Here is a 15,329-nt window from a genome sequence, read left to right on the forward strand (position 1 = left end):
ATGATGTGGGGGGGTTTAGAATGTTTATGATGTGGGGGGGTTTAGAATGTTTATGATGTGGGGGGGTTAGAATGTTTATGATGTGGGGGGGTTTAGAATGTTTATGATGTGGGGGGGTTAGAATGTTTATGATGTGGGGGGGTTTAGAATGTTTATGATGTGGGGGGGTTTAGAATGTTTATGATGTGGGGGGGTTAGAATGTTTATGATGTGGGGGGGTTTAGAATGTTTATGATGTGGGGGGGTTTAGAATGTTTATGATGTGGGGGGGTTTAGAATGTTTATGATGTGGGGGGGTTTAGAATGTTTATGATGTGGGGGGGTTAGAATGTTTATGATGTGGGGGGGTTAGAATGTTTATGATGTGGGGGGGTTTAGAATGTTTATGATGTGGGGGGGTTTAGAATGTTTATGATGTGGGGGGGTTTAGAATGTTTATGATGTGGGGGGGTTAGAATGTTTATGATGTGGGGGGGTTTAGAATGTTTATGATGTGGGGGGGTTAGAATGTTTATGATGTGGGGGGGGTTAGAATGTTTATGATGTGGGGGGGTTTAGAATGTTTATGATGTGGGGGGGTTAGAATGTTTATGATGTGGGGGGGTTTAGAATGTTTATGATGTGGGGGGTTTAGAATGTTTATGATGTGGGGGGGTTTAGAATGTTTATGATGTGGGGGGGTTTAGAATGTTTATGATGTGGGGGGGTTAGAATGTTTATGATGTGGGGGGGTTAGAATGTTTATGATGTGGGGGGGTTTAGAATGTTTATGATGTGGGGGGGGTTAGAATGTTTATGATGTGGGGGGGTTTAGAATGTTTATGATGTGGGGGGGTTTAGAATGTTTATGATGTGGGGGGGGTTAGAATGTTTATGATGTGGGGGGGGTTAGAATGTTTATGATGTGGGGGGGGTTAGAATGTTTATGATGTGGGGGGGGTTAGAATGTTTATGATGTGGGGGGGTTTAGAATGTTTATGATGTGGGGGGGTTTAGAATGTTTATGATGTGGGGGGGTTTAGAATGTTTATGATGTGGGGGGGTTTAGAATGTTTATGATGTGGGGGGGTTTAGAATGTTTATGATGTGGGGGGGGTTAGAATGTTTATGATGTGGGGGGGTTTAGAATGTTTATGATGTGGGGGGGTTTAGAATGTTTATGATGTGGGGGGTTTAGAATGTTTATGATGTGGGGGGGTTTAGAATGTTTATGATGTGGGGGGGGTTAGAATGTTTATGATGTGGGGGGGTTAGAATGTTTATGATGTGGGGGGGTTTAGAATGTTTATGATGTGGGGGGGTTAGAATGTTTATGATGTGGGGGGGTTAGAATGTTTATGATGTGGGGGGGTTTAGAATGTTTATGATGTGGGGGGGTTAGAATGTTTATGATGTGGGGGGGTTAGAATGTTTATGATGTGGGGGGGTTTAGAATGTTTATGATGTGGGGGGGTTAGAATGTTTATGATGTGGGGGGGTTTAGAATGTTTATGATGTGGGGGGGTTTAGAATGTTTATGATGTGGGGGGGTTAGAATGTTTATGATGTGGGGGGGTTTAGAATGTTTATGATGTGGGGGGGTTTAGAATGTTTATGATGTGGGGGGGTTTAGAATGTTTATGATGTGGGGGGGTTAGAATGTTTATGATGTGGGGGGGTTTAGAATGTTTATGATGTGGGGGGGTTTAGAATGTTTATGATGTGGGGGGGTTAGAATGTTTATGATGTGGGGGGGTTTAGAATGTTTATGATGTGGGGGGGTTTAGAATGTTTATGATGTGGGGGGGTTTAGAATGTTTATGATGTGGGGGGGTTAGAATGTTTATGATGTGGGGGGGTTAGAATGTTTATGATGTGGGGGGGTTAGAATGTTTATGATGTGGGGGGGTTAGAATGTTTATGATGTGGGGGGGTTTAGAATGTTTATGATGTGGGGGGTTTAGAATGTTTATGATGTGGGGGGGTTTAGAATGTTTATGATGTGGGGGGGTTAGAATGTTTATGATGTGGGGGGGTTTAGAATGTTTATGATGTGGGGGGGTTTAGAATGTTTATGATGTGGGGGGGTTAGAATGGACGGTTGCTAATGGTAACAACAGAATGTTCTCTCCCTTCATACAGCTCTGGGGGGTCTTCCATCAACGTCACTAAAGGAACATCTAGGCTTGTCTTGATAAGTTTGGCGAGAGCAATGTTGGTGGAATACCCCCCCCCCCCCCCCCCCCCCCCCCCTGGACAGAAGTTAACAACAACCAACCAAACAACCAAACAAGGTGTGAACGCACCATTAACTCCCTCCATTGTGACAGGGTCCCATTCAGCTTGTCATAGGCCCGCCATGACAACGCAGCTGTCATCACATGGGAACCGGCCCTCGTCATTGATCCATCACAGTGGAGAACTCTACTGTAACCCCCTCCCTGACAGTGGAGAACTCTACTGTAACACCCTCCCTGACAGCCAAGAACCTTGGAGTGATCCTGGACAACCGCCTGTCCTGTGTGGAGAACATCGCAGCGACAGCACGCTCCTGCAGATTCTTCCTCTACAACATCAGAAGGATACGACCATTCCTCCGCCACCCGCCATACGACCTCTGCAGCTCATCCAGAACGCTGCTGCCCGGCTGGTGTTCAACCTTTCATGTCACCCCTCTCCTTCGCACCCTGCACTGGCTCCCGATAGCAGCTCGCATCAGATTCAAGACCCTGGTGCTTGCTTACCAGGCAGCTAAAGGGAACAGCCCCTGCCTACCTGAAGGAAATGGTCACCCCCTAAACTCCAGCCCGTTCCCTCCGTTCCACCACCTCCACACCAACACAGCAGTCACGCTGCCCGGTCACGTCTCTTCACAACTCTGGCTCCCCGCTGGTGGAATGAGCTTCCCACGGCTGTCAGAACTGCAGAGTCACTACCCATCTTCCGCCGGAGACTGAAGACCTCCATCTCGTCAGGTTACACCTTAACTGCTCCTCCTGAGACATCTACTACCCCCCAGCACTGCGTCTCCTGAAGACACCTGCTTTTCCCCTCTACTGTGTCCCTAAAAACTTATATTGCCCCCTTGTACTGTTTCTCTGTTTCTCCAGTGTTTATAAAAACATTTATTTTTAAATAAATAAACCTAGGTTTAGAAGAAGGTGATAGAAGAAGGTTTTTCCTTCTATCAATGGCCCCTGGCCTGAGCTAGATTACTCTTCCTGCTACGACTGGTGGATTGATGATTCACTTGCTTCGTCAAATGTATCGATTGTAAGTCACTTTGGAATAAGACGTCTGCTAAATGCCCAACAGTAAATGTAAATGTCTTGACCGAGGTAAACAGGCCCCGTCCCTAGTTGAACAGGCCCCACCCCTAGGTAAACAGGCCCCGCCCCTAGTTGAACAGGCCCCACTCCTAGGTAAACAGGCCCCACTCTTAGGTGAACAGGCCCCGTCCCTGGTTGAACAGGCCCCACCCCTAGGTAAACAGGACCCACCCCTAGGTGAACAGGACCCGCCCCTAGGTGAACAGGCCCCGCCCCTAGGTGAACAGGCCCCACCCCTAGGTGAACAGGACCCACCCCTAGGTGAACAGGCCCCGCCCCTAGGTGAACAGCTCAGACGACAGATGAGACACAGCTGAGGTGATATCAGTCTATTTATTGAACATTCTTTCGCGTGATAAAATTCCTCTAAAAAGTTTGAAAGTCGCGCCTTAAAAACAACATGAATAAAAACACTACTGTACCTCAACCCATGACAACACTCAGACACATTAATACATTTGACAGAAGAACCGCTCAGTACAAAAGTAGTCAGGATTCCCTTTATAAAGCGCTGTAACTATACCCCTCCTCCTCTGCTGTGTTACTTATAATAATAATAATAATAACTTTTATTTGTATAGCGCTTTTCTTGCAAACGTTGCAGCTCAAAGTGCTCCAATCATTATATAATCATAATTTAATTATTTAGTCATTTAAAGGCGATATTAAAAAGATGGGGTTTTAGTCTTGACTTGAACATATGTGCTGAGGTTGCATCTCTAATGTAAACTGGCAATCTGGAGCATAAAATGAGAATGCAGCCTCACCAAATCTCTTCTTTTGTACATGTGGTACACAGAGAAAACCAGCATCAGTGTGAACATATTCTGGTGCTATGCCAGTGAGAGCTTCATAAACAAGCAGAAGGATCTGGACATCTATTCTGAACTCAACAGGAAGCCAGTGGAGCAACACCTAGGAGAAGTGAAAGTAACCCAGAGTTCATAGTCCATATTGTATAGGTGTTATGGGTGTGTCTGTGAGTGTGTGAGTGTGTGTGCTCAGTCTTGTCATTTCTGCAGTGCGATCTCTTTCCGGAGGTCCTCCAGGTAATGGTGATCCTTCCCATGAGCCACCTCCATGATCACCAACGCCTTGACACACAAAACATCACACACACACACACACACACACATACACACACATACACACACACACACACACACACACACACACACACACACAAACAAAGATCACCTCAGAAGTGGTCCCTGTAATCTCTAACAGTAAGTCTGTGTGGATGACGGCGTCCTGTGTGTGTGTGTATGTGTGTGTGTGTGTGTGTGTGTGTGTGTGTGTGTGTTAGTTACCTTCCTGAGGGACTGCAGCCCCAGGGACTTCCTGTCCAGGCCCAGGTACAGCCGCCCCAGCTTCAGGTGCATAGACGCCACGTTCATAGAGTGGGCTGGGTAGAGTACGCTAGAGAGAGACAGGACAACCAGGACAGGTCAACATCTACCTATCTACCTGTCTGTCTGTCTGGTCAACATCTACCTATCTACCTGTCTGTCTGTCTATGGCAGTTTTGGAGATGGAAGTCTTACTAGGCAACTCGTATTGGCCATCAAAAGAGTCTTTAAATGCTGGCTTCTCCACTGTATTGAAAAATAATTCAATAATAAAGTATTAAGCACTTTGAGCTGCAACATTTGCAGGAAAAGCGCTATACAAATAAAGTTATTATTATTATTATTATTATATTATGATTATTATATTATTATTATAATAATATTATTATATTATTATTATTATTATATTATTATTATTATTATAAGTATATTATTATAATTATAATTATTATTAAATTATTATTATATTATTATTATTATATTATTATTATTATTATGATATTATTATTATTATCCAACGCGTCACTTTGTCTGTGAGGGTGCACCTTTTGGAACTTGGTGCGTCTGCTTAACGACTCATTAAGACCCGGGACGGAGGGAGGGAGGGAGGGACGAGCCACTGCCGCGGCACTGAGCGATCTGTTGATGACTGCAGACTGGGTGGGATGGTGACTTCAGGGGGCCGTTCCACTAAAGTGGATTAGTATATCGGCGATTGAAATAAATCAGGCGATCAGGCAACTCGGGATTGGAATTCAAGCCTCAGGTGATTCCTCGAACGAGGATCAGGCTTGTGTCATGAGTGTTCACAGAACACCGGCTTACAAATCCTCGATATGGGCGCGTGCACGCAGACATAAAGAGCCCCGAAGAGTCGATCTGTCGAAATGAAGATACTCCACTCTGCAGGGGTCCTACATTTGCGCAGCATTCCGAATTATTGATCTTTATGAAGACGGAAAAATAACATGTAAAATAGTGCAATACTGCCGCAATTAACAAGGCGAGGGAAATGGTTTGGCAAGAAATTGCTGACCGATTAAATGCGTAGGTCATACTAGCCCCAGTTATTGTTATATGTTCATATTTTAATAAATGAATATTACTACTGTGGTGATATCAGCAGCAGGCTACAAACCGTCATATCGCCACAATGGCCTAGTGGTATCGACCGCTGCCATAGTATTTATTCGTCACTTTTAGACGGTGGTTCAAATCCCTCTTCGGACACACTTTTTACTGCATTTCGTTGTCTGAATCTAATCTAAAATCTCATCTAAAAAAGTATGTAGGCTATAAAATTATGGTGCAGGCTAATTTACAAGAACTGACACAATTACAATGGTGTTTGAAGCCTTTGCATGAAATCTTCGGTTAAATGTAAAAAAAAAAAAAACATCACTTAGTCAAGTCTCGAACTCGCAACCTTCGGAACTCTAGTCGGTTGCCTTAACCACTGCGCCAGCCAGACCGCTGTGTCAAAAGCAATGCAAGTTGATAGACATACCTATTTATTTTATTTGATTTTTTACACTTTTTAATTTATTTATCTATCGATCTATCTATCTATCACACTTTCAAAATATCAGGTCATCTATCAAACTATCTATCTATCGATCGATCACACTTTCAAATTATCAAACTATCTATCTATCTATCTCGTAAAAAGTGGGAACTAATATTTCCTAAAAGACACTTGATGGAACTGTCTTTCGGGATATAGTTTCCGCCTGTGAGACAATTTTGACGCACGCATTACTTTAGCCAGCCTTTTAGCCTGCTCGCGACCAGGCTAATTATATCTGACTCAGAAGGATATGTTGCATAGCAACCAAGCAGCGAATTATTTGAGCCACATTGATGTCACCGAACGCAAGCTAACATTATCGCCGATTAGAACTTTATCGAGGATTAGAAGATAATCTCGCTTAGTGGAACGGGGCCCAGGTGTTGCTTCAAATTAGTTGTGTTGTGTTGTGTTTTTACAGCGAGTGTTTTTTTTACAAATCTGGCAAACTGTCTCCATCTCTCTACTGTAGACTGCTGTGTTTGTCTCTCTACTGTAGGCTGCTGTGTTTGTCTCTCTACTGTAGACTGCTGTGTTTGTCTCTCTACTGTAGACTGCTGTGTTTGTCTCTCTACTGTAGGCTGCTGTGTTTGTCTCTCTACTGTAGGCTGCTGTGTTTGTCTCTCTACTGTAGACTGCTGTGTTTGTCTCTCTACTGTAGGCTGCTGTGTTTGTCTCTCTACTGTAGACTGCTGTGTTTGTCTCTCTACTGTAGACTGCTGTGTTTGTCTCTCTACTGTAGACTGCTGTGTTTGTCTCTCTACTGTAGACTGCTGTGTTTGTCTCTCTACTGTAGACTGCTGTGTTTGTCTCTACTGTAGACTGCTGTGTTTGTCTCTCTACTGTAGACTGCTGTGTGTGTCTCTCTACTGTAGGCTGCTGTGTTTGTCTCTACTGTAGACTGCTGTGTTTGTGTCTCTACTGTAGACTGCTGTGTTTGTCTCTCTACTGTAGACTGCTGTGTTTGTCTCTCTGCTGTAGACTGCTGTGTTTGTCTCTACTGTAGACTGCTGTGTTTGTCTCTCTACTGTAGACTGCTGTGTTTGTGTCTCTACTGTAGACTGTTGTGTTTGTCTCTCTACTGTAGACTGCTGTGTTTGTGTCTCTACTGTAGACTGCTGGGTTTGTCTCTCTACTGTAGACTGCTGTGTTTGTCTCTCTACTGTAGACTGCTGTGTTTGTCTCTCTACTGTAGACTGCTGTGTTTGTCTCTCTACTGTAGACTGCTGTGTTTATCTCTCTACTGTAGACTGCTGTGTTTGTCTCTACTGTAGACTGCTGTGTTTGTCTCTCTACTGTAGACTGCTGTGTTTGTCTCTCTACTGTAGACTGCTGTGTTTGTGTCTCTACTGTAGACTGCTGTGTTTGTCTCTCTACTGTAGACTGCTGTGTTTGTCTCTCTACTGTAGACTGCTGTGTTTGTCTCTCTACTGTAGACTGCTGTGTGTGTCTCTCTACTGTAGACTGCTGTGTTTGTCTCTCTACTGTAGACTGCTGTGTTTGTCTCTCTACTGTAGACTGCTGTGTTTGTCTCTACTGTAGACTGCTGTGTTTGTCTCTCTACTGTAGGCTGCTGTGTTTGTCTCTACTGTAGGCTGCTGTGTTTGTCTCTCTACTGTAGACTGCTGTGTTTGTCTCTCTACTGTAGACTGCTGTGTTTGTCTCTACTGTAGACTGCTGTGTTTGTCTCTCTACTGTAGACTGCTGTGTTTGTCTCTCTACTGTAGACTGCTGTGTTTGTCTCTCTGCTGTAGACTGCTGTGTTTGTCTCTACTGTAGACTGCTGTGTTTGTCTCTCTACTGTAGACTGCTGTGTTTGTGTCTCTGCTGTAGACTGCTGTGTTTGTCTCTACTGTAGACTGCTGTGTTTGTGTCTCTACTGTAGACTGCTGTGTTTGTCTCTCTACTGTAGACTGCTGTGTTTGTCTCTCTACTGTAGACTGCTGTGTTTGTCTCTACTGTAGACTGCTGTGTTTGTCTCTCTACTGTAGACTGCTGTGTTTGTCTCTACTGTAGACTGCTGTGTTTGTCTCTCTACTGTAGGCTGTTGTGTTTGTCTCTCTACTGTAGACTGCTGTGTTTGTGTCTCTACTGTAGACTGCTGTGTTTGTCTCTACTGTAGACTGCTGTGTTTGTCTCTCTACTGTAGACTGCTGTGTTTGTCTCTCTACTGTAGGCTGCTGTGTTTGTCTCTCTACTGTAGACTGCTGTGTTTGTCTCTCTACTGTAGACTGCTGTGTTTGTCTCTACTGTAGGCTGCTGTGTTTGTCTCTCTACTGTAGACTGCTGTGTTTGTCTCTCTACTGTAGACTGCTGTGTTTGTCTCTCTACTGTAGACTGCTGTGTTTGTCTCTCTACTGTAGACTGCTGTGTTTGTCTCTCTACTGTAGACTGCTGTGTTTGTCTCTCTACTGTAGACTGCTGTGTTTGTCTCTCTACTGTAGACTGCTGTGTTTGTCTCTCTACTGTAGACTGCTGTGTTTGTCTCTACTGTAGACTGCTGTGTTTGTCTCTCTACTGTAGACTGCTGTGTTTGTCTCTCTACTGTAGACTGCTGTGTTTGTCTCTCTACTGTAGACTGCTGTGTTTGTCTCTACTGTAGACTGCTGTGTTTGTCTCTCTACTGTAGACTGCTGTGTTTGTCTCTCTACTGTAGACTGCTGTGTTTGTGTCTCTACTGTAGACTGCTGTGTTTGTCTCTACTGTAGACTGCTGTGTTTGTCTCTCTACTGTAGACTGCTGTGTTTGTCTCTACTGTAGACTGCTGTGTTTGTCTCTCTACTGTAGACTGCTGTGTTTGTCTCTCTACTGTAGACTGCTGTGTTTGTTTCTCTACTGTAGGCTGCTGTGTTTGTCTCTCTACTGTAGACTGCTGTGTTTGTCTCTCTACTGTAGACTGCTGTGTTTGTCTCTACTGTAGACTGCTGTGTTTGTCTCTCTACTGTAGACTGCTGTGTTTGTCTCTACTGTAGACTGCTGTGTTTGTGTCTCTACTGTAGACTGCTGTGTTTGTCTCTCTACTGTAGACTGCTGTGTTTGTCTCTCTACTGTAGGCTGCTGTGTTTGTCTCTCTACTGTAGACTGCTGTGTTTGTGTCTCTACTGTAGACTGCTGTGTTTGTCTCTACTGTAGACTGCTGTGTTTGTCTCTCTACTGTAGGCTGCTGTGTTTGTCTCTACTGTAGGCTGCTGTGTTTGTCTCTCTACTGTAGACTGCTGTGTTTGTCTCTCTACTGTAGACTGCTGTGTTTGTCTCTCTACTGTAGACTGCTGTGTGTGTCTCTCTACTGTAGACTGCTGTGTTTGTGTCTCTACTGTAGGCTGCTGTGTTTGTCTCTCTACTGTAGACTGCTGTGTTTGTGTCTCTACTGTAGGCTGCTGTGTTTGTCTCTCTACTGTAGACTGCTGTGTTTGTGTCTCTACTGTAGACTGCTGTGTTTGTCTCTCTACTGTAGACTGCTGTGTTTGTCTCTACTGTAGACTGCTGTGTTTGTCTCTACTGTAGACTGCTGTGTTTGTCTCTACTGTAGACTGCTGTGTTTGTCTCTCTACTGTAGACTGCTGTGTTTGTCTCTACTGTAGACTGCTGTGTTTGTCTCTCTACTGTAGACTGCTGTGTTTGTCTCTACTGTAGACTGCTGTGTTTGTCTCTACTGTAGGCTGCTGTGTTTGTCTCTCTACTGTAGACTGCTGTGTTTGTGTCTCTACTGTAGACTGCTGTGTTTGTCTCTACTGTAGACTGCTGTGTTTGTCTCTCTACTGTAGACTGCTGTGTTTGTCTCTCTACTGTAGACTGCTGTGTTTGTCTCTCTACTGTAGACTGCTGTGTTTGTCTCTCTACTGTAGACTGCTGTGTTTGTCTCTCTACTGTAGACTGCTGTGTTTGTCTCTCTACTGTAGACTGCTGTGTTTGTCTCTCTACTGTAGACTGCTGTGTTTGTCTCTACTGTACTTGACCAACTTTGTCCTCTGATAGGACAGCTACTGTTCTGCCCCCCCCCCCCTACCTGTATGGTGTGAGGATCTTCTCTCCGTAGCGGACCGCGCCCTCCCAGTCGTCCAGGTACAGACACACGCCCATGGCCTACCTGTATGGTGTGAGGATCTTCTCTCCGTAGCGGACCGCGCCCTCCCAGTCGTCCAGGTACAGACACACGCCCATGGCTTGGTACCGCATGTGCAGCATGTACACGTTGCTGTCCTGGAACACGGCGCCCATCTCCTCCAGGCTGCGCTCGCACATCTCCAGCAGGTCACCAGGGGGTGCTGACGAGTCAAGGCCTCAGACACACACTATACACTCTGTACACACTATACACACTATACACACTAAACACTCTGTACACACTATACACACTATACACACTATACACACTACACACTATACACACTATATACACTATATACACTATACACACTATACACTCTATACACACTATACACACTATACACACTACACACTATACACACTATACACACTATACACACTATACACACTATACACACTGTCGAGTCAAGGCCGCAGACACACAGTCCAGGGAAGCCTCTGTTAGCCGTAGCTGCTCAGCCCAGCTTCTATCAGAGTCTACCTAGGGGTTTGTTAGAGCTAGCTAGCTTCAGGACTAGTTTGGTATTTACTGTACTTAGTAGGCATGGGGCCCACCCGCTGTGCCGACGGACCACGATGCCGACAGTTTATTAGCGGATTTCTGGAGTTATTATTCAGTCTGATTATTGGCATGCTGTGCAGCATTCACTGCCCAATTTTTGGTGAAAATATATTCTAACTTGAGATAATGTCCGCATATCAGGGCAGAGGGTCAGATCAGCACACGGTGCTAATTATTTTTTTCCTTAAAAAATTGCACTGTTTTGTTTGTCTTCACAACCTCCCTCATTGCTATTTGTTTTGTTATACCCTAATTTGAATATTAATAAGAATAATAAAGCTCTCTCTTTCTCATGATACATGATGTTGTCTGTCAGTCTTACTATCAATCACATGTATGGGAATTCTCTCTCTCTCTCTCTCTCTCTCTCTCTCTCTCTCTCTCTCTCGTGAAAGGCACTGCCCAATCCACTCACCCATTGTTAACCCTCCAAGGAGTCAAAGTTAACCTTGGACAATGGTGAAATGAAGCAAAAGTGTAAAATGTTGCGTCTCTGTGTGCACTCTCTTGTCAAAAACAACAGTGTAGGCTACTTTGAGACTAATTAATCTCAATATTATTTAACATTTTATTTGTTCATTTTGTGTCAGTCTTGCTGCACTTAGAATTGACAAACCCCGTCCGCTGATTCAGGCCGGCGGACAGCACAGGGAGTGTTCAGACTTTTATTCTGAAAAATGTTAATAAATGTCAATGTTGTTGAAAATCGAACACTTTCTAGTCAACTAACACAGCTTGTTTTGTGAGCCTGCTAACAATGTGAAGTAGTGTTAACTAATAGTTAACTAGGTAGCAGTGGGGAATACTCACAGAATCCATCGCATTGCAGCCTTTTGGCTTGACTAGCGAGTGTGTCATTGATTTTCAGCAGCGTTGGAATTTATTAATTTTCTTTCTAAATAAACGTCCAAACAATTTGATTGGTTGCCGACTTGTTCCTGGTTTCACCAGCTGCTGTCACATATGAGCTAGCATGTAGCTGCTGTCACATATTAGCTAGCATGTAGCTGCTGTCACATATTAGCTAGCATGTAGCTGCTGTCACATGGTGACACTTTACAGAGCTGTGCAGTGCAGAAATGAAAACCAAGCAGACAGTAAACAGACTGACTTATATAGATGACTTATATAGACTGACTTATATAGATGACTTATATAGACTGATTTATATAGACAGGCTTATATAGACTGACTTATATAGACTGACTTATATAGATGACTTATATACAGGGGTGCACATAACTTTTTGGGGCCAGTGCTCAGAGGAGCACCTAGGGATGCTGTTTGGTGCTCCCCGAGCTCGCGAGTCACGACCCGTCCCACAGGATGGATAAAAAAGGGATACATGGATAACGTATATTAGCAAAACAACATTTATTCATAAATAAAGATGAACGAACAAATGATTGTGTGCAAAACAAAAGAAACAAATGCAAAATCAAATGACTGCTCTTTAAGCATGAAAGTCTGTCAGACTCCTTTAAACACAATGAAATCAACTGACATCTCTTTAAGCACTAACTGAATGTCTGTTCTTTAAACACAATGAAATCAACTGACATCTCTTTAAGCACTGCTCTGTTCTGTAAACACTGAAATCAACTTTTCAACAAAAAGTTACAGCCTAAGCATTTATTTATGCTACAAGCTTAATCATCATCACTGCTCTCTTGACTGCTGTAAGTTATCACTGTCCTCAATTTCAACCATGGTAGAGGATGTTGTAGGCTATCACTTTAAATAGCTCATTATTTTGATTGTGCAACAAAGTCATTTTTTTTTCTTCTAATAGAATTCCCAACCATATTCCCTGGGTCAGGGGTCTAGGTGCGATAATGAAGCTGTAAAACAAACGTCTGAACGTTTGAAAGCTTCAGAGAAAAGAAACGTGAAGTCCCTTGGTGTTGTTTTTCCTTTTAGCGACGAGTCGTTTGGGACTGAATTTTCACGTGTCGGCGTGATAACCGTGATAACCGTGCGATACGCGATACGCGGAATGAAAGTACAAGTTACGATACTTTCCGAATGTTTTCGTGAGGGGAGTCGCCGTGGTCGTTGTGATGGCGTTACGGGGCTTGCAGTGATGCAGCAGTCAGCAGTCAGCAGTTGGATTTTGAGGAAGTAAATTCCTCTCCCAGCGCTTCCAGCTGTTGGTGCGCAAGAGCGCGTTCATGCCGCTGATCTTCCGCGCAGCATGCATTTTGGCGACGCATGCGCACTGGCGCACCAGTTATGTGCACCCCTGCTTATATAGATGACTTATATAGACTGATTTATATAGACAGGCTTATATAGACTGACTTATATAGACTGACTTATATAGATGACTTATATAGATGACTTATATAGACTGACTTATATAGATTGACTTATATAGACTGACTTATATAGACGGACTTATATAGACTGACTTATATAGATGACTTATATAGATGACTTATATAGACTGACTTATATAGACTGACTTATATAGACAGACTTATATAGATGAGTTATATAGACTGACTTAAGGGCTCTGCACACAGCGTGCGATTTCTGTTGCGCGTCAACATTCCATTTTGAAGTTTGAATGGAAGTCTATGAGAACATCGCATTTCAACACACACGGCCCCGATTTTAATCGCACGGCGAAAATTCGATTCCATTCATTTTGAATGGGAAAAAGCACAAATTTGACAGTGCGACAAAACTCGCACGCCGTGTGCTTTGTCCCATTCAAAATGAATGGAATCGAATTTTCGCCGTGCGATTAAAATCGGGGCCGTGTGTGTTGAAATGCGATGTTCTCATAGACTTCCATTCAAACTTCAAAATGGAATGTTGACGCGCAACAGAAATCGCACGCTGTGTGCAGAGCCCTTTATATATCGCCTTTATCCAAAGCGCTTTACAACGGCCTCTCATTCACCCATTCACACACCCATTCACACACCAATGGCGGCAAGCTACCATGCAAGGCGCCGGCCCGCTCACTGGGAGCAATTTGGGGTTCGGTGTCTTGCCCAAGGACACTTCAACATGTGGCCAGCCGGCCGGGGCTCGAACCGCCGATCTGACAACCTTGCGATCATTGGAGCCGGCTCTACCTCCTGAGACACAGACGCCCCACAATACGCACACCCATCCCTGCTGCTCCAGGGTTAGGGTTAGCACCGCTTTGCGTTAAAAGGATATCCTTCTCGTGTCTGGCGGAGCGGAAGTCTGCACACACCCTCTTAGCGTAGCGGACCATGTTGCTGACCGCCTCAGGCTTGATGGGCTCACTCATCTTACGGACCTTCAGCTTCACCTTGTCCTGTGGAAACACACCACACAACACACCACAAACACACACCACACACACACACACACACACACCACACACCACAAACACACACACACCACACACCACACACCACACAACACACACCACACAACACACCACAAACACACACCACACACCACACACCACACACCACACACACACACACACACACCACACACCACAAACACACACACACCACACACCACACACCACACAACACACAACACACCACACAACACACACCACACAACACACACACCACACACCACACCACACACCACACAACACACCACACCACACACCACAAACACACCACAAACACACCACCCAACACACACACACACCACACACCACAAACACACCACACACCACACACCACAAACACACCACAAACACAACACACACCACACAACACACACCACACACCACACCACACACACACCACACACACACCACACACCACAAACACACCACACAGTCTCTCAATGTTCTGGGCTCAATGAAAGTGTTCTTAGAATACGCTAGAAAGAAGGCTGCGCACTTTTGCTAATATGCTACGGTGCTATTAGGACCTTGAATTGACCCCATGTCAAATAAATGGACTCAGAAATGGACTCCCCATCCCCTAGAACCCATAAAAAGAGATATTACATGACACTAAGTCACTGAGATCAAAAGTTGTAAATTGACCAATATCCAATATGGCAGCGGCCGCCATCATAAATTCTGAAAAATGCTCAAGGTTGCACAAGTAGCAACCAAGCTTTAGATGAGTCTTACTTTAGACTTGGTTTAGACTTGGTTTAGACTTGGTTTAGACTTGGTTTAGCTGGGTCTTACTTTAGACTTGGTTTTGCACTCGTGGCAGTCGCAGGTGAAGTAGTACGCCTCCCTCAGCCTCTCGTTCCTGTCGGCCGTCGGGTACAGCAGGTCAATGTAGCTGGTGAACAGCTGGAACACACACACACACACACACACGCACGCACACACACACACACACACACACACACACACACACACACACACACACACACACACACATACACATACGCACACACAGAGTGAGGTCTTGAGTCTTGAGAGTGAATACCCTGCTCAGCTTGTAGGACCCAAGTCTACAACAGCTGTCTAC

The 15,329-nt window shown here is 44.5% G+C and overlaps 1 protein-coding gene across 1 annotated transcript; it reads right to left on the reverse strand.

The window, feature by feature from the left end:
• Positions 1-4,318: 4,318 nt before the first annotated feature.
• LOC308175177 (N-lysine methyltransferase SMYD2-like) lies at positions 4,319-15,148 on the reverse strand (the record flags this gene model as incomplete). Its single annotated transcript, XM_080550890.1, has 5 exons — positions 4,319-4,402; positions 4,619-4,727; positions 10,312-10,489; positions 14,047-14,188; positions 15,038-15,148. Coding segments are annotated over 5 exons (624 nt in total), but the record flags the coding sequence as incomplete, so codon positions are not given.
• Positions 15,149-15,329: the final 181 nt, after the last annotated feature.

Source organism: Nansenia antarctica (assembly GCF_963989245.1).
Source record: "Nansenia antarctica genome assembly, contig: SCAFFOLD_755, whole genome shotgun sequence".
In the NCBI taxonomy this organism is placed as follows: Eukaryota; Metazoa; Chordata; class Actinopteri; order Argentiniformes; family Microstomatidae; genus Nansenia; species Nansenia antarctica.